Here is a 20,724-nt window from a genome sequence, read left to right as displayed (position 1 = left end):
GGGTGGTAGAGAGTACCGGCGGACAAGGTTTAACGTTAAACGGGTGCGAGGACTGAGAGAGGAGTGATCCGTGGCAGCCGGAGATTTAAATATGAGTTCACGGGTTGTGTACGGTGAGATGGGACGTGAAGTTCGTATATGGACGGAGGAGAAATTTTGTGATAATATTTATTTTCTCATTTGGAGATTTTCCCAATAACGCCCCTTTTTGGTTTTTTTCAAATAATATTTTTATTTTTAAAAATATTCAAAATATTCCTCACCTATTCTTTCCGTCAAAATTTATCTTCCATTTTTTCAGTAGTTTTGAATTATTACAGTATTTTTCATTTAACTAGTTTATAATTTTTTTAATAATATTTATAATATTTTATTAAAAATACTGTAAGTAACATATTATACCTCTTTAGTTGTCATTGTTGGTAAACCATGAAAATATGTATTTTTATTGTGGTAGCTAAAATACTATAACAAGCTAATTTTTAATTTTTATTTAGGTGATATTATTATAAATATTTATTTAAATCATAATATGGTACATTAAATGATTTCTAATATATTTTGATTCCATTTAGTTTATTTCTATTATTTTAAAGTAAGCTTTATAATATTTTTGTTGTGGAGGTCAAAATACTGTAACAAACCAAAAACACTATTTTAAGGGATGGTTTGGATTTTTTTTTAAATTAGGGGTATGATTTGAAAAGAAAAAAAATCCAAATTGAGGGTTTTTTTAAAGGGAAAAACACCTAATATTTTTATTTTTTATTTATTTTTGGCGTAATACGGACTGGGGATTTAGTTGGAGGGTTCTAAACTGTCTTTTTGTGTTCTTAGATTCTGGTTCACAACCACTTGGTTCATTCCCCTTTGTTTCGTGTCATTCATTATGATTTCCAACAGATCCTGGAGAATTTCTTAGTCCATGGGGCCCTTTAGTTGCTGTAAGTGACAACATCGGTCAATTATGATAGCTTTTCTAGCCAATATTTTCTAATGCTGTTTGTGATCTTCATTAAATCTTGTCAATATTTGTGTTACGAGTCTTTCCTTATCTTTGACGATAGATATCATCTTGCTCTGTGATTACAGCTGTTAACAATTCTATTACTATGCTTCAATTAATTATAGCAGATTATTGCATCTAATTACTTTTAACAGAACTCTAACCCTCAACCGATGTTTCGTATGTAAATTTATGTCTGCAAGAAGCAAATGACTTTTAACAACTAGCTGCTGTTAGTAAAATTCATTTAGACATGAACTTGATGGAGCATATTCTATTTCCTCCCGTGTTTGGAGTTGGATTTGCTGCTGTTAGTAAAGGATATCCTATTGTTCCCATCATTCTGCATTCTTTCTTTTCTTTTCCATGAGCATGTTGTCACAGTTAGTTCTTATATTCTAGGTTTGAGAAATTTAATGTTATACTTGATGAGATATAAAGAGGAATAACCTTTGTATATTTGTATATAAACAAATACTAGAAGACCATAATACGTAGCGGAATTAAATAGAAGTACAATCAAACAGAACACCAAAATATACGTGAAAAACCTCTTCAATGTGAAGGGTAAAAACTAAGGGGTAAACTAGAGATAATCCACTATGAGAATAATGAATATACAAATCTCAATCTCTTACCCTAAACCCTAGCAACAACCACAAGAGAATAACTGGGATACAAGGATCACGTCACTGCCCATAATATCTAAAACCTCCCCAAGTAATCACAGCAAGAGTCTACTGTAGATTTGATCTAACCTGAGATGAGAACACTGCTAGATGATTGAGAACAGTCTCTCTGCGTTGTCCTTGTCTTCTTCCCTTTCTTTCTTTTCCTTTTCTATCTTGTTCTCTTTTTTCTCTATGGAATCCCGTGGCTCACAAGATCTGTCTCGTTGCTACCTTTTTATAGTTTTTTTCTGTTTCTAAAACGCAGCCACCACACCCTTCTAATCTTAATTAGGGTTACATTAAGATGGGGCGTGGGCTATGGGCTGCCCTAGCCCACATGGGTTGAATATGAGCTATCAGCCGAACAATACTGGCACTTCATATAAAAAACTGAAGAGAAGATAAATATTATGAAGAATTCAAAGTATTTGTGATAGGTTAATTAGCTTGTATAGGTCAAGAAGCATGCATTTACCCTCTTACCAAGCTCAGCCACCGCACTCCTAGTGTTGTTGGTCCATGAAATATTGAGTTGGCAACCTCTGTTCTTGTAAAAACATTAATTGGAGAATTTTATTCAAAACAAAGAGCACTGGCCAACTTGACATCCATATAGTAATACTGGATATGTTGAGATGGGAACAGGGAAGGACTATGTTGTATAACCATTTTACAAGTTCCTTATCTCTATAACCTTGAGAGAATTAACAACTAAAACATGCAAGATCAAAAAAAATAATGATTGATTTCTGATGTAAACAAACACACAAAACATATGGTATCGTGACATTATATTATAGATATAAATGGATGATAATTTGAACTTATAGTATCCCTTAGTTTATATATCTTATATTATAGATATAAATAAATTCTGATTATGGTTATAGTCAATACAAAAAAGTTTAATTATAGTAAAATTTTTTAAGAGATGATATGGGAGGAACTCTTTTGATTATTATTTTAAATCCTTTACTCTCGCTTGTAAAAAGATATATGACTTTATAGATCTATTATTATCTTCTCTCTTAATCCCTATTCTATTGCTTATTATGATCCTTTAAAGGGTATGAAGAGAAAGACCGGTCTTATTTTCCTTATATATCAACATCATTATAGTTTTTAGATTCGATGATAGTGTATCTATAAATTAGATAAAGGTTTTCTAAATCACATCGAAAGATACACAATCTTGATATTCATCTATCGTTATTTGATTTCGATTCTAATATTAAATTTTTTCGTATAACAATGGCATAATTATAATTTTTTAAAATTAAATATCTTAGATCGTAAAACTATATATAATTTATTTATATTTAGATCTATTTGTTAGTATCCTTTACTTGCGAAAAAGAGTTATTTGGTTTTAATTGTACGATACTTAGAACGATTCATTATCGATCTATTTTTTTATCTCATTCGACCTATCGCCTACTTGTGAGCAATGTGAGGTTCCTCATATTTGATTGATAAACTATTATTTATAGCATTATTGATGGCAACGACCTTCATTGGTCACTGACCCAATCGCAAACAATAGGTATGTACCGATGCTACTATAGGCAATAACGATTGTGATAACTAGTTGTGGTCACATGCAACAATGGTTGCCTGTATATTGTAACCCAAGTATTATTGTGGCATCCTGCCTTAGTGTGATTGCACATGCAGTAGTGCGCTTAGGTGTGGTGACTACAACGATGCAAATACCTTAGACTAGTGTTGCATTGCTACCTTTAACCAACGGCTACAACAATACCATTATGGCACCTTCTGTTGGCTATCAACATTGAAAGTCGTAATTCATAATAGTTGTGCGATGGCCACAAGGTTACTAGTTGACTGCAAACATCACACGCAATAAGTATAGTAATGAGTGCACAATGATATGCCGTGATAACCATAGGGGTTTTTGTTAATTGTGGAGACCGTTCATGTAACATCCCATTAGTCCCACGTCGGAAGTGGGCTGTGCATGATTCTTATGAATTTTTATTAAAATTATAATGTTACTCCTATGAATTCTTCATTGACATTTCTACCCTTAAGAAATCAGACATTTTTACTATATATCTTACCAAAATTATAGTTTTACACTTCAAAAATTAAATATTTTTTTACTTATCTTCTCAATTATAAAATTAACTAATTTAACTTGCTTTAATCAAATATTTTGATCAAATTGGATTCTAACACTATTTTGAATGCTTGAGTGAATTTATATTTAATTAATCTTGTTTTGATCGAATTTAAGAAAACTCAAATCTTGATTAAATTTTAATTTTGGTTGATCTAATTGTCTTGATGTTTAATATAATTCTAGGCTTATTTAATTAAATAGAATTGATTTGTCTAACTTAGGATTATATATGAGGAGGAGAAGACGGAAGAGGAGTAAAAGAAAAAAGAAGAGGGGTGAGGAAGGTGGACGAGGAGTGGGAAGAGGAGGTGGAAGTAGAGGAGGAAGCCAAGGGCAAAGGGAGATGGCAGCACTATAGGAGGTGATGAAGGTGGAGGTAGAGTGCAAGGAAGAAGAGGAGGGAGAGAGAAGGAAGCCAAGGGCAAGGCGAAGAAGAGAAAACCAAAAAAAGGAAGGAGGAGATTACGGAGTGAGAGGGGGAGGAGCGATGGAGATGGAGATGGAGATGGAGATGGAGGTGGTGAGGATAATTTAAAAAATCAATCGGTAATATATGATTTAACTAAATCAATTGAATAATTACGGTTTAGTTGAATTGATCTTGATTTATTAAAAAAAAAAAGTTAAACCTGGTTAAAAATTAATAATAATAATTTTTTTATAATTTAATTAAAAATATTTTAATCAAATCCAAGAAAAAATATTATTTGATAAAAATTAAATAGGAGGATGTAATATGATAAAAGCCAATTATTTTTTTCAGTAAATTACCCATATCCGTATGTCGGGAATCGCCGATTATATATATTTACAAGGGCAGGGATTTGTCATTCCGCCTATTGTTTTGGTTCTCCCGATTCATCTCCAAGAGACCGGCGACGATGGCGGCTGCTGCGGGGGACGTCGAGGTGGTGGATTTCGAGCCTGACGATGACGATCTCATGGACGAGGAGGTAGCCGCCGCCGAGGTCGACCCCTCCCCTGCCCCCAGGCTCCGATCCGCCATCGCCGGCAGCGATTCCTCGGGCCCTAGGAAGACCAAGGGCCGGGGATTTCGCGAAGAGGCGGGTCGCGATAGCGACAGCCGCCTTGCCGCCAGGGATTTCGATTCCCTCGACTCCGATGGCGGTCCCGGTCCCCAGCGATGTAAGTTTGGAAACCCTAATCCGATGGTTCCCCGACCTTTTTCTTTCCGATTTCCTACATTTTTGACTTTGGTTTCACACTCTTTTTAACTTTATCTTTCTGCTGCATTGCTTTCTGTTTTACTAATATGTTCCCTCAAATCCTAAGAGTTTCGGTGTTTTTAGGGTTTAATATAATTGCATATGCGATTTGAATTTCATGTTGGTTGGTTCCGTCAAATTATTTAACATCGTTTAGTTTGGGAATTAGTTTAAGGATTAGATGTAAGAAAGACACCCAAGTACTTGCTAATTTTCTGTTAATGAATTAATTGTTCTTGAAACTTATGCTTGACTAATGCAAAAAAGGCCTCTATTAAAAGCATAATTGACTGAATGCATATATCAATCACAGTTTTCCCCTGGGTAGTATATGTCAATGATGCAACTTTTCAAACTTTAAATTATGATGTTCAAATTTAGCATTTTTTTTCCTTTGGGTAAGGTAAAGCTTATTAGTATCTTACAAAATAATAGATTAAATTTCATTAATAATGGGCATGGACGCTGTACTTTATGGCGTTACTTGAACATAAAGAAACCACAGAATACTGTGGTGAAATAGCTAGAAAATGGATATTTTGAAGGAAAGAAATGTGAAATAGGTGAATGGAAGAAGAGAGCACCCAAATAGCCAAAGAAGAGATAAGATTGTGACTTTTTTGTTTCCAATCAAAACATGAGTATATTGCAAGACTAAAAACTCTTTATTTAAATAAAATTATTAAATACGACTTGAAAGAGAGAGATTAAAGAGTTATTTGTTAAATGAATGAATTTTAGCAATTACTTCAGGACTTCAACTCTGAATACAATCTAATTTAGTCTGACTTTAACATAAAAAGATCACCAAAAAATGAATTGTACTAATTAACCTGAACAAATCATTTCAACAAAGATAACATCCAACATAAAAGAGATGCAAAAGGTCATGAAAAAGGAAAAAAAGATTTAAAAAGGGAAACAATAGTGATAAAAACAAGTGCCCATTGAAGAAACCTTACATTGTCTCTCTAGTGACAATTGGAGGAGAGCAACAAGAAGCTCAGGTTGCTTAGGTGTGGAGAGTAGCTTGAGTCACCTTGGATCAAGCTCAGAACAAAGGAGTGTTCTGATAAGTGTTCTAATGAGAGGTGATGATGGAGATTTGATGGATTAGGGCTCACTGGGGTTCATTGGGTCATGTGGGAGGGGAGGTGAGGAGAATAGGAGATTATTATTTGATTGAATCGAGCTACGTTCTGGTCAAGCATGGTTTGAACTTAGGTTGCATGTGGTTTGGGCGTGGATCAAGGGTGTGGTGTGGCCTCGAGTAAGTCCGACCTAAGACTGTGTCTGGTTGGTTCAGACGAGTGATTGGGATGCCCAACGTCTAAGTTGAAGCGCTTGCCTAGGAGATGGCTAGGCAAAGGCACCTTTCCCAAAGAGGTAGGTTTGAGGCGCTTGGGCTTAACCTTCCCTTGCTTGAGCGCTAAGGCTAGTGTTTGAGATTCTTGTGACAACACTTATACAGTGATACATATGCACAAGTTTTTATGCAGCAAGAGGGGAGAGAACAGGAAGGATAAGGATCTCATCAATGTCCTAGATACCTATGGTAATCTAGGATCTCGAGTTTCATCAATGTTTGGATTTTAGATTGAGGGATTATATTCACAAAAGCAAATGTATATGTTAAAACATTTATTACTTGGGAAAATTATTACATTCTTTCTTATGATCGGAAATAATGTTTTTTCATTAAGAGAGGCATTTGTCTTTCCTCTGTATTCAAGATGCTGTAGATTAATCGACCATTATAAACCATGTTAAATATATGATGTCAAGTTTGATGTTCGGCATATTTTGCTATGTCAAGAATATTGACATACTGCCATAACTTTATTTTTTAGTATCTTTGTGGTTTATTGACAATTGACAACATTTTACATATAAATCAAGGATTGAAATATCGTTTCGTACCAGAGTTTCGACTTTCTCTCGGTACAGGATGGTATTGTATACCGAGCGGTATACCGTTTGGTGTGTATATATATATATATAACAATGTGCGACGTCGCCTCTCTTCTCCCCAGGTGGGGCGTCGTTGCCTCTATATATATATATATATATATATATAATCTTTTATTTATATTTATTTATTTATATATTTATATATATTATATATAAAAAAAATTAAAAAATGTGCGACGTCGTCTCTCTTCTCCCCAGGCGGGGCAATGTCGTTGAAAAATGAGGCGACGTCGCCTTTATATATATAATTTATAAATAAAAAAATATCGTCCGGTAGCAAGCGGTCTGCGTACCGGTTTCTTGTCGGACTGGTACGTACCGCTCGTATCGGGCGGTATCATTCGAAACTCTATACCTTGATATAAATATATGTTATCCTGCTGATATGAAGGACAATAAGTTGTCAATAGATATTATATTGTGATGCATAGGAAGATTTTATATCTTGGACTAAGAAGATTTTAGACCTTTTTTAAAAATCTTCATTGCAGTTTTCACTATTTCATGCTTTCGTATTAGTTTTGTTACTTATGGTATGTACCAGAAGATATTTCTTCTTATACCCTTTTTCTGTTACTTAGGCTTAAGATGACTATTACCTGTTGCATTTGTTTGCTACATTTTGGTTTGATGAAAAATATATAAATATGCACATTGGAAGCTTGCCAAATAAGTTTTATTTTTTTAAATAATGTATGGCAGATTGATGTTATCTAAGCTGACTATTTTCTAAATAACTAGCCCATGTAAAGATTTTCGTAGCATGATGCTATTGTTAGGAAATGGATTTTACAAGCACATTTTTGTTTTCTCTGACAGCTATTGAGGGATGGATTGTTCTAGTAACTGGGGTCCATGAAGAGGCACAGGAAGATGATTTGCACAACGCCTTTCGTGAATTTGGTCAGGTTAAAAATTTGCATCTAAATCTTGACCGTCGCACTGGATTTGTCAAGGTAGGTATAATAATTTCTATTAACTTGTCAAACCATCAATTTTAATGCACCTTTATTCTTACAATCATTGTTGTACCCTTTTGTTTGAAGATTCATTTCTTTAAGCTTACTAGAAATTGAAATAGTGCTTAATCTCCATTTAGTCTTTTCATATTTATAATTGTGGACTTCTATGCTTCTCCATACATATTTGTTACAAATTGGAGATGTTATTTTGGGTATAACAGTACCAAGCTATAATATTTTCATCTTGGTATATTACTCTTTTAACAAAGAGAGAGGCACTATCATTTAGTAGCTTTAATAGGGTCCTTCAATGAGGTAAGTTTTTGCATGAAAGATATGTGACCAGAGGATGAGAACTTGCATTCAAATCAATGTTAGAATTCCGTTAACCTAGGGATTGAATGTCACATGTTAGTTGCTGCTGCTTAGATAATGGCGTGATGCTGTATTGGGCCACTACAAGGTACAATTGAGCACCATATTGATTGAAAACAGAACATAATATATTGCCTATTTTATGATTTACACTTTTCTTTTATCTGTTGATATTCCTAACCTTTATTAAATCTTCCTGTGTATTAGTAATGTTGTTTTAGCTACTGTTTTATGTAGAACTTGTTACATTCTATATTAATTTAAGTCATGGTAGCTGCATATTATACACATCTAGCTGACCAAGTTACATTTTCTCTGTTCCATATTAATCTTAATCAGATGGCAAAAACTGAGGTTTCCACTTTGATTAAGATAATTGAATACGGTTGCTTAACATGTCAATATACTGAATTTTCATATGATACTCGAGCTCAAGCCCATATGTCTCTAAGCTATCCATGAAATAGAATATAAAAAAGGATCATAATTGCTACATTGAATGTGAAATGTTTAGGGTCATGGAGTGGTTGCAGGGATGGGGTATGTCATTTATCATGTGTAGTGTAAGATAGTTGGTTCATTGTTTCTGTTCATGGTACACTGAACCACTTTGATAGCTTAGCATGATAGGTAGTATATACATTTTATTTTTCTGCATCATTACCTATCTGGATTGAAAACAAAAATATAAAATAACCTGAAAGCTTGGAACTGTGTTTTAGATTGTTTAGCATTTTTGTTATTAGTTCTTTTCTATACAAAAGTGCAGCAAATTGGGATGCATAACCTAAGTCACAGATCTAATGGGATACAATGATTTTTGTAAATGTGGCTTCATATATTTGACGCCCTCAATAGATTTATTGTAGCTCGTGATAGACATATTGCTGACAGTGGTAGAATGGCATGTTGGTAGTATGATTTTTATTATTGCTTGAGGTAACCAGGATCTGTTGATGATATTTGCATTGGCATGTGTAGGTGGTTCTTGATGGTATTTTGATCATAAAATGAAGAGTGAAACTTTGCATTTGTGCTATCACTTCCTATCTATAGTGGTCGTTCCTAGGTTGACTAGGAACAGGCTGCATGCAAGAATTTCATTGGGTACTAGTCAGTGCTGACTATAATAATCTATCGTAGGAAACATGTCTACTGAGTGTTTGACTTTTGGTGTTGGAGTGTATACCATTCTCATAGGTAGCAAGAGATGTGATTAATAGTTTGCTGCGCATATTCCGCAATTCAATCTAAATCATTTTTAGTGTCTTTTAGTTGGCTTAATGCACCATTATATATGAGCCTCACTACTCCTTTTCCCATCTCTGGTGCCCTTTAAAGTGTCCATGAGATCAGTCAACTGTTCATTTGGTTTCTGAGATGTGTTGATGATTCACTCTATTCTGCGAGATTACAATATTTTTTTGTTTTGTGCTTGGAAAACATCTTTTTTCTTTGTAATTTTTAGAAGTAATAGTCAAGTGGTAACTGCCAAATGAAAATTTGAATCTAGCAATCAACAATATATGTATATTTCTGACTATCGGGAGTATGAATAATATAGATGATATCTTACACTTCTTATAATCTATAATATCATAAATTATATTATGATCCTGTAGAAATATCTGCTACTTATGGAATCTTAGGTGTCAAATTGTGGACTTATGAGTGAAAAGACGATATCTGAACTTAGAGATGCTGTAGCAATGCATCATGCTTGCAGTTATTCCCGTCTTATTGTAGGGCAAGTGCATCTTACAAAAATCTTGCTATGACTATTAACAAAAGCTGTTTTCTCCTTTTCCTGCGTGTTCAATTTTGCTTTTGGGCTAATTTTCCTCGGCATCAAGGTTGTAAATATGGGTTGCTTACTAGGACAAATATTTAATAACGCACCTTTGTTCATATAGCATTCTTGCTGCTCATTTTGCTGCAACTTTTTTATGTCAGGAATTGGGTGGCTGTAGTGCAATTGTTCTTTTTAATAATTTTGATGCAAGTGTTCATCACAAAAGGAAATATGTGCAACAATTTTACTGTAACAAACAAAATTTTTTTACAGTAGAAAACAAAATTTTTTGAAAGGGGAAATTGATCTGCACTGATTTGAGTTGAATTTGTGTTCAGCTTGAACTCAATTTGAGTTGAATTGGACTTTGACTCGAACTCAAGTTGAGTTGAACTTAAGTAAGACTTGAACTGCATTAGATTAGGCCCTTGATTGAGCTCGGGTTTCAGCTTGAGCTTCGGCTTGGTTCGGTTGGATTGGGATCAATTTGGAGTTTGACTTGAACTTCAATTGAGTCGAATTGGAGTTCGACTTGAACTCGGCTTGATCGTCCTTGATCATGGCTTCCCCAATTGGGTGATTAGCTCCCATTTAATCATGATTTGAGGTTTTGCTTTGGTCCATCATCATGGTCAATGTCATCTCATTCAGCCATGTCATCTTCTTATGTCGTTTTGATAGTTCTCGTCACTGATCATCATCGACTCGAGGGTCTTGTTTTTCGACTTTCTGAGGTCACAAGCTTGCTGTTGCCTCTCTTTGTTTCTCTTCCTTTATCATATGAGAGGAAGATTATGATTTCCTACATGTAGTTAGAGCCATGAGCTTTTTGCAAGTGTCCACCATCCTTTTTGCTTGGTCGGCCAGTGTCATGTCAACAGTTGAACCAATCCAATCTCGTGCGACGAGAAATTTTTTCATAGCATCTTAATCTCATAGGGGCTCCCAAAGATGATTGGACAAATGTCAAGCGACACCACTTTGCATGTCACCTCATCGATGTATTGACCGGTGATTGCAAAGCGAATCTTACACTTTGTGTCAATCTTTATCTTCACATCCTCAAGGAGCCAACCTAGAGGATATGGGTGTCGATGCGATGTCATCTCTAAGCCCAGCTTTTGGACTAAGTTCATTGACATGAGATTCTTCTAGCAACTAGTAACAAAGATAGCGCCAACGACCTTGTTTTACTTGGATTTTTATGGTGAAGAGTTTTTCTCGACTTTTTGGGCCAAGGGTCGGATTTAAGTTTATAACCTTTGGTCTTGCCATCAATGATATATTTGGATCCACATAATCAGCTAGAGCAAGTTTGGTGGAGTCATTGACAACAATTGTTGTTGTTGTCCATCGACTTTGATTGTTCTTGATCCACTTTTTTGAGAAAAGTTCTAGGTTAATCTACCAACACTTCTAACTAATTCGATCTGTAATTATTTTTTAAAAGAGAACTTTATTCATTCATCTCATGGGATGATTCAAAAGTTGTTCACGTGTCCAAAAGGAGTAGGGATGTCATTATCCTTGGCACACGAAGGAGCCTTACAACGTGCAAAATTAGCTATGCTATGTGTGTCCTCATTCTCAAATCTAGGAATGTAGGACCAACAAATTACCTTTACAGAGTTGGAAATTTCAACAATGTTAGCCAAAATGTTAACGACCAAGGAGTAGGAACAAATTTGTGACGAAAGAAATGTGCTAGTGAGAGTCAGATTGTATTCTCAGATCGTGGAAGCCTTTGTTGACTGTCCAAGACAATGCCTCCCATATCACAAGACATTCAGTTTGAAGGGGTAATGTGGCTTTAATCGTACTAACATTCAACTGCAATGTTTAGACTATATGAGCATTTGATGATGAAGCCAGCACCAATATACTCAGAAGTAGGTTTAAAGGAACCGTCACATTGTGATATCAAATCATCATGAAATGTAGTTTATTGGGCATAGAAGAATCTTGTTCGATCCCTTGACTTGCCTCAGGCTAGATAGGTGTCAAAGTGTTCTCATTAGTTAAGGCAACAACTCGACACCAAATGGCAAGCAAACTGGAACGGTGGTTGTGGAATAGTCGCGCATTGCAGTGTTTCCAAAGCAGCCATAGAGAGTTGGCAATTAAACACTTAAGAAACTTGGTGGAGAAGATGTCTAATTCATTCACCTCTTCAACCTAGACACCCTTCTCCCATTCATCAAAGAAGCGAAAGGAGTTATTGAGTTCTGTTTGAACAAGGTTCCAATATGATAAGACAAAAGAACATTTGAAGAAAATGTGGGAACTGGGGTCTAAATAAAGATTACAAACATGACAAGAGGATACTCGAGCATTGCAAAGTCTAGCTTCCATAGGAAAATTTTCACACTAGGCGCTACAATGAGGCTCCAAACCACCTTTTAACCATTCCATCTGCTTACCACGAGTTTGGGAGCCCTCTTTAAAAATTTGTAAGCACTTCGGCTATAGGAAACTCCCAGGGGTGGGGAGTCCATATCTAGGTATCATGACATAAGTTTAAGGGGATCTGAATGCTCAATATTCCTTCGACTAGGGACGGGTGAAAAGCAAGAGAAAACACATTCCAAGCTCTATTTTAAAATAGATCAGAAACCGCATTAAAGTTTATCACCTTATTAATATTAATTAAAGTAGGCCAACGATTAAGTGGTATGTTAGAAAGCCAAGGTTCAGCCTGGGTATCGATATTTAAACCATTACCAATCAAGATCCGAAGGCCCTACTTAATACTGATGAGGAGATGAGTTAAATTTCTCCATGACAGTGAAGATCCTTGCTTGGGAATATGATTCCAAGGATTAGGGCGATCATTCTTTGCAAAAAGGAGGTTAGACCATTGGCTGCCCTGATTGCTAAGAAGTGAGATGCACTTAGCGCCAATAGACTTTTTGACCACATGAATATTGTGAATACCAAGGCCCCCAATGTCCTTATGGAAGTGATGCAATCCCAACTAAGAAGATTGAGCTTGTTATGTGAACCATCATTGTTCCAAAAGCATTCCTTAGAAAGTCTTACTCTTTTTGGTTATTTTATTTGAAATCCAAGAGTTCATAAGCATGTTAGAAGGGATGACATTGCCAACAGAGTTAACAAGGACAACTTTGCCAGCTTGACTAAGAAGCCCTTTTTGCCATCCTTAGATTCTTTTGAGACACTGAGAGAGTTTTGACAACTGATGGGGAAAAGGTCACTTTTCTTTGAGGAAGAAGAATTTGTATGATGTTCAGAATTTTCTATGGCCTTCAAGTAAACCCTCTTTGGCTTTCTCTGAAGTGTTCTCGTCGCGGGTTCTATTCTTTTGCTTGATCACCATGGTTGTTTCGCTAGCACTTGAGATGTTATACACCTTGAAAAGGCTTAATTTGGTGCTGATCTGATCATGCAAGCCGGCTGTATATTTCATCATCATCGGGTGTTTGTCGAGAGAGATTTCGAGTGCCACCACTTGTCAACAAAATTTGATGTAGTCTTGCACCTATTAGTCTCTCCCTTGGCACAGTCATCTTTTCTATTGATCTTCAAGGTAGCCCATTGGATAAAATGCTTATCAGAGGAGTCTTTTAAAGTGCCCCCATGTCACCACTTTGTTATTGTAAGATCGAAGGTAGGCATTCCATTATGCAAGTGCATGATCGGTCAACTTGAGTCGCGCAAGCGTGACCATCCTTGGTGTTGTACCCATAGAGAGTAAAATAGGTGTCAAGTTGATCAAGCCATACATCCAATACCTCGATGTTGTTGGAGCTACTGTAGAAGGGCATGTTAATCTAAGCCTCGACTCAAAAGGGTCGAAGCCTCGCTTTTGCCATTGGTTCCATGGTATCAATGTTGTCGCCATTGCAGTGCATCTTTGGCAAACTGGTTTGAGTATTTGATGAAGATGGTCCCTTCTTCTCTATGATGTGCTTGTTTCTATCATGTTTTACTATTAGGTTGGCTTTGGGATTGAATCCAACACATAATGACCTCCATCTTTTGTCAGAGCATTGCGATTTGGGCAGCAAGGTCCAACAGGGCTGTTGGGTTGCTTGTTGCCCTTGTGTTGGCACCACTTTTCATCGGTGATCGGGTTGAAACTCTTAACTCCTGTAGTTCTTCTCTTAATGCTTTATATCCTTGCCTAGTGATAACCATCCACATGCGAGGAACGATGCTCTGATACCACCTAATCCGTATGGGAAAGGACTCGATGGTGTCAAACCTTCCTTGAGCGGATTAGTCTTCGTGGAGTTGCGAGAAAACAAAGAATTTGGGAGGAGAAATTGATCTTCTTTGCTTTGAAACAAAGGTACCTAAACATGGAACTTGTATAAGGACTCTGTGAGTGACAATGATTGAAGGGGCTGCAGGTCTCTCCTCTCTTCCAGCCGTAAGGACCTCCTCCTAAGGTTGCTGTTGGGATCAACAGCTATTGGAGTATGGAGTTGCTGCTGCTGTCATCTACGAGGAAGAAAAGCCATTGAAGGAGGGATCAAGAATAGGGACTAGCTGGTAGGAATAGTAGCATTGCAATGGAAGGAAGAAGGATATGCCATGAACCACCGTGTTGATCCCTAATTGTGGTTATCTGATTGATATAGCTCTCTGTCCTTAGACTAATTAGTTATTTTTGCTGAACTAATTGTGGTTATCTGATTGATATAGCTCTCTGTCCTTGCTGAAATAATTTCTGGATTGAAATTGCATGTGGAAGTTGACCACCTGATTAATCTTCTATGATGTATAGAGCTCCACATTACATTTTACATTAGGGTTTGGGTCCTTTAAATGGTCAAACCATGCAGTTTATAGGTGAACTAAAGTAGTCATGTTAAATGTATTTTTGATGATCTAGCCTCATTTAACAGATGTGTTCTATATGGAGTCTTCTGTCGGAAGTGCTTTCAAATAATAAATTGCATACAAGTGCTTGAGAATGGCGTCTGCATGAAATGATAGCAAATCCAAACAGGTCCTTCAATGCTAAATATATTAAAATTTCTGCATCACTGTTAGTTTAATCATTTAACAAACATTATCTATCACTACTTATTCATCTTATTTTGCTTACATTTCTTTTATTTGTTATGAATTTGATTTTTCCGCATTTTTTAGGGTTATGCCCTGATTGAATATGAGAACTTTGACGAAGCACAAGCTGCAATCACAACACTAAATGGTACCGAGCTCCTTACACAAACGATTTATGTTGATTGGACATTTAGCAAAGGTCCGATCAAGCGAAGAAACATGAGGAGAAGGTAATATTATGTTTGACTGCAGATTTTGTGCTGATATCAGCATGTCATGTTGAAGCAGCTTATTGTAGCATCGACCCAAATTAAGCTTCTGATTCAAGTTGCAGAATTTGTACACTTTCTTAACAATGCATCGTGAAACTTTTGACTCTTTCTCCACCACCAATATCAAATCTCATTATTTGCTTGATATCCTGTCCCATAAAATAGACTTTTTAGAATTTGTCAAGAAACATCATATAGCACTATTTTCATTATTTGATTATTTTTTCTAACCTTATTGATGCCAATTGTTTTTAAAGGAGTACTAAGGTGAGGACAAAATGCTTCTTATTGTTTGCTTAAAACCACTCGATACAACTTGATCAGCCAAAATCAGTCGCTATGGTTTCTTTTTTTTTTCTTTTCAAATTATACAAGTTAATGTTTATACAAAATAATCAGGAATCCCAATGTGTTACCAAGCATCTGAAGCATTGCAACTCATATGACGGTTTTGTTTCTTTCCACAGATCTCCACGTGCTCATCGATCAAGGAGCCCTCCTAGGAGGAGATACTGAAGCTGCTTTGCAGAGCTTACTTCCTCGTGTCGTGTGATTTTGGGAGTCTGCATCCTTGGTGTGTCCCAAGGCCCGCGGCAGCTTGATGTGGATTTACGTGACTCAAAGAGGCAGTATGTTGTACTATGATTAGTTGAAAGTATAATTAGTGACTTACCTGTTTCTGCTATTTATTTTAACGCATGCTACGCCTGCTTTAATGATTTCGGTGGAACTGCCGAGTGCTGTTGATGTAATACAGATTTTATTTTGTTTGATGCGTGCATTTGCTGATTTGAGGATTTCTTCCCTTGCATTGTCTTGCATAGTGCCATTGTAATGTATCTGCTGAAAGGAACGTGTTTTGCTATTTTGATTTGATTTTGGCCATTCTTATTTAAAGTTCATGGTACGCTTGGCTACCATGAACAGTGGTCATTCTTATTTAAAGGCAAAGTAGTGTTTTTTAAATATTTAGTCATGAACAAAATGTAGACGTGCACGAGGTCCATATTATTAGTTATATTGTTAGATTAGTTATTTTGTTATTCTCGCCTTTCCTCACAATTATGAACTAGATACATGCCTTATAGAAGCCTTTCGACTCCTTTGAAATTTTCTCTATGGATGTTAGGATTTTTTATCTTTCGCCTTAGAGACCGAGATGATCTTAGTATGTTGCTAGAATCTAGCTTTCGGTATATTCAGAATAAAATTCCAGTCCTCTGACCCTAGAATCATTATTTTTAGTGGGAGAAGCTCAATTTTTCTGTAATTTTAGTTTGGATAAAACTATTCAATATTCCTCTATTTATGTAGATTCCTAAGTTTCTCATCAAATCTTTGTTAATGGATCAGCTCACTAGTGAAAAGGGGGGCGTATTGGTTTGACAAAGGTATGTATCGAAGTTTCTTTTGGTATCTCTCTAATGTCTTTCATATTTATCTTAATGATGCTAAATACTATGCTATTAAGATGGAGTACGATTGGAAACTATGAAGATATTCACATTATAATATTTATGGAAATACTATAGGAATTGCATAAAACATACACCCTCTAATAAATGGGTTTAGAAGCAATCAGTGATTTTTGCCCCACTTGTGTCAAAAGGATATCCCTTTTGCTATTTCTGTGTCAGCTCTACATAATATTGGTACTTCTATGTTTTAAGATTAAGAAGAAGAACCAGTTTTCTCCTTCTAGAACAGGATCTTCTATTTCTTTATCCAGGATTTCTTAGAGTACAAATTATTTGATCGGAGAAAAAGTGACTTCAGCTTATGGACTGCTTGAACATTCACCTATCATGATTCACATTTTCAAAGCAGTGACAAATTCCAATATATTTGGTGCCCTCACGAGTATTGATATAGTTGAAGACTATGAGGAGGAAGTGAAAGATGACATTAACTCGGTATTTTTCAACCTTTAACTGAGTGTAGAAAAGTATCATGGCTACCAACCTTTAACTCTGTATTTTATGTCTAAGAAACTTTCGGATCATTCCACTTATCATAATTACCAATCGTGAATTCATCGCCTCGTGGTTTCCCTCATAAACCTCTGCGATAGCGTGGGAGAAGTCTTATATAATATTGCTTATTAGGGCCTTGTATAATATTGTGTTCTGTGCTTTTTGAACTTATGCTTCGAAGTAGTGAAACGTGACCATCATACTATTTTTACTTAATATTATTCTAGCCTCTTTGTAAAAAAAAACAAAAAACAAAAAATTCATACAACTTATATAGTGATAATATGTTGATCTATATGGGGTTATGATTTGTCGATTTGATATTATCTTTCCATGAAAGTTTTGGCGAAGGAGAGATATATTACTAAAAATAAATGAATTAAAAAAAACCTATTCACATGATGAAAATACTAAAATCCTACAAATATTTACACTCTTTTTGAATAGTTTAGAAGTAATGTAACCAATTATAAATCTGAGTGTTTTTGGATCAAATTTCCATAATATATTTCAAACGAATTTAGAAGCGTAAATATTATAAAACATTTGATGGAATATCAAATTTTATCAAAATTTGATGAAATTAGAAAAATTCAAAACTGCTCAGAAGCTAAAAATAAAAAAAAATGTTTCCATCTATCTAGAAGGATTGACAAGGTTTTTCATGTAGTTTGGCCCTGTTTTAACCAAGTTTAGACCCAATTATACTATTTTTGATTCCTTTTATAAAAAAAATAATTAGGTCTAAATTGGGTCGAAACAAGACTTAAGTTCGTGAAAACCTTGGCAATGGTTCCGGGTGGGAAAAAAAATATTTTTTTAAAATTTAATGATAATTTTTTGATTAATTCAAATTGTTAATAGGCTTTTTTTTTTTCAGCTTAATTTTATAAAATTTGATATCTCCATAAAAGCTCTTGTAACATTTGAATCTGTTAATTCGTTTGAAAGGTTTTCTGATATTTCGGTTGAAACACCAAGATTTGTGCTTAGTTATAATATTTTTTGATTATTCAAAAACTATTGTAATTGAGTCTAAACTAGGTCAAAATAAGTATAAAATTTTAGCAACACTATTTTTTTTTTTTTTTACAATTATTTTTTTATATTTTTTGAATAAATTCTACTTTTTAAGGGTTAACATCAGTAAAAATATTTTAAAGACTTTAAAAATAAAAAAAAAAGTCATATAGATCTGTTAAATTTATTTTAAATATTTTTAAAGATTTAAATTTTATATTTTTTAAATATATAAATAATTTAATTATATTATTTTTTTATAACTAATGTTATTTATATATCTATTTATTTATATATTAATTATTTTTAATTTAAAAATATTTGTAATTTATTTATTATTTTATATTAAATATAAATTCAGATACAAATTATTAAATATTATTTATTTTAAATCGATCTAAGTTTTGGATTGGTTCAACTTAGTTCAATTAAGTGGTTTGGTTATATTTGAAAAGGGGATAGAGGATAAACTTTTTTTAAAATTTTAAATTTTTTAAAATATATTTGAAAAAAAAAGATGGTAATTAAAAATTTAATAAAATAAGAACTTTTTTCTAAAAAAATATTTTTTTAATTTTAAAATGGTACAAACAAGAGAAGTAGATGTGATAGGGAGGATTTGTTGTGCGGACCAAACCAAGAGATGCTCTTGAATCAACGGTGGCCCTTTGGACAACATCCGTTGAAGCATCACTTTGTGCCGACGAATAATATCACATCTTTTTTCTAGCAAAAGATTATAGCATCTTTGAATGGCACATTGGCATGGGTACAAGTTATCCTATAATTTTCCCCCACCTTTCCCCTTCACCGTCACCGCTGGTGCACGATAGCCCGTGGCCAAGGCTCGCCTCGCGTTTCTCACGCGTGCTCCGTCGCGGCACTTCAACATTCCGATACTACCCTTCCTCCTGCTGACATACACTGACGTAATGTGACGTTTCCCTGTGGTCATAACTAGCCGCCAACGAGTGTGCTCCGCCAGATCGACACGAAATGGCACGTGGCTGTGCTCTGCAAGACTCCAAGAAAGGTGACACGAGTATCCTGGTAATTTCAAGTATGCCATCGCTATGAAACTCGCACGCTTTTGTTGCAACCGCACCTATAAAAGCCTTCTAGCAGCCTCTTCGACTGTCGCGCTCCCAATCCCCAATCGCATCGCACTGCCGTCACTGATCCTCAAACCGTTACAAGTAAGAAGGAAACCTCTCCGATTGTCGGTTCTCGAACTCGGACATGGCGTACCGGACGCTTGAGATCACCTTGATCTCCGCCAAGGGCCTCAAGGACGTCAACCTCTTCTCCAAGATGGCCGTCTACGCCGTCGTCTGCCTCTCCGGCGACCCTCGCACGCGGCAGAGCACGCCGCCTGACCGCGAGGGCGGTTGCAACCCTTCCTGGAACTCCACTTTTCGCCTCACCGTCCCCACGGACGCCAACCTCGCCCGTGTTCACTTCCTCCGGATCCTCCTCCGCACAGAGCGCGCCCTCGGCGACCGCGACGTCGGTGATGTCCGGATTCCCCTAACGGAGCTGATCTCCCGGGCCGGCGACGGCCCGCAGCCCGTGCAGTTCGTCAGCTACCAGGTCCGCAGGACGACCTCCGGCAAGCCCAAGGGCGTCCTCAACTTCTCCTTCAAGCTCGGCGAGCGCGTCGCCGCGCCCGCGGCCCCCGCACCGTCCGCTGCCCCGCCCGCAGGCTACCCGCCCTCGGTCACGGCGTACCCCGCGTCGGCTGCTGCCCCGTACCCTTTTCCGCCCTCGTCAAAGGCGGATGAGCCCGTGATGGCGTACCCCTTGGGGACGAGCTACGGGGCGGCGCAGCCGTACCCGCCGCCATCGGTCTACCATCAACCGCCGCCGCCGACCTACCAGCAACGGCCGCCGTATGGTTACGGGTACGGGTACGGGGCGGCGCGGCCTCCAGTGGCGCAGCCGCAGAGGAAGAACAATTTCGGGATGGGATTAGGTGCGGGGTTACTGGGCGGCGCGCTTGGCGGGCTTCTGGTCGGGGATATGGTATCTGATGCTGCGGCCTACGACGACGGGTACGACGCCGGATTCGACGATGCCGCTGACTTCGATTTTTAGGCGAGTCTTCTCCCTCTTTCTTTCTTATCTCTTAGATATGTGTGAAAATAGAACAGTTAGATAATTAGGCAATCTCGGAACTTTTTGCTGTTGTTGTGATTTGTGCTTATGGATGATGGTTGTACATGACAAAATTTACTTGCTCGGGTCAGTGGTTGTGCGCCGAATTTGGCTTCAACAGTATA

The 20,724-nt window shown here is 36.6% G+C and overlaps 2 protein-coding genes across 2 annotated transcripts; both read left to right on the top strand.

Annotated features, from left to right (window-relative positions):
- The first annotated feature begins 4,624 nt into the window (after positions 1 to 4,624).
- LOC103985574 (RNA-binding protein Y14A) lies at positions 4,625 to 16,251 on the top strand. Its single transcript, XM_009403315.3, has 4 exons — positions 4,625 to 4,966; positions 7,837 to 7,973; positions 15,265 to 15,410; positions 15,920 to 16,251. The coding sequence occupies exons 1-4, from the start codon at positions 4,702 to 4,704 to the stop codon at positions 15,966 to 15,968; spliced, it is 597 nt and encodes a 198-aa protein (XP_009401590.2). The 5' UTR covers positions 4,625 to 4,701; the 3' UTR covers positions 15,969 to 16,251.
- A 3,041-nt stretch (positions 16,252 to 19,292) lies between these two features.
- Positions 19,293 to 20,724, top strand: LOC103985575 (protein SRC2). Its single transcript, XM_009403316.3, has one exon. The coding sequence runs from the start codon at positions 19,685 to 19,687 to the stop codon at positions 20,537 to 20,539; it is 855 nt and encodes a 284-aa protein (XP_009401591.2). The 5' UTR covers positions 19,293 to 19,684; the 3' UTR covers positions 20,540 to 20,724.

This window comes from Musa acuminata, chromosome BXJ2-5, assembly GCF_036884655.1.
Source record: "Musa acuminata AAA Group cultivar baxijiao chromosome BXJ2-5, Cavendish_Baxijiao_AAA, whole genome shotgun sequence".
In the NCBI taxonomy this organism is placed as follows: Eukaryota; Viridiplantae; Streptophyta; class Magnoliopsida; order Zingiberales; family Musaceae; genus Musa; species Musa acuminata.
Note: the sequence above shows the minus strand (reverse complement) of the source record. Positions and strands in the feature narration are given on the sequence as shown.

Excerpts from the sequence above, each read along its gene's own strand:
- LOC103985575 (XM_009403316.3), top strand. The coding sequence starts at position 19,685 with ATGGCGTACCGGACGCTTGAGATCACCTTGATCTCCGCCAAGGGCCTC.
- LOC103985574 (XM_009403315.3), top strand. The coding sequence starts at position 4,702 with ATGGCGGCTGCTGCGGGGGACGTCGAGGTGGTGGATTTCGAGCCTGAC. Across the intron at positions 7,974-15,264 it reads GTCGCACTGGATTTGTCAAG|GGTTATGCCCTGATTGAATA; the intron begins GTAGGTATAATA and ends CGCATTTTTTAG. Across the intron at positions 15,411-15,919 it reads CGAAGAAACATGAGGAGAAG|ATCTCCACGTGCTCATCGAT; the intron begins GTAATATTATGT and ends TTCTTTCCACAG.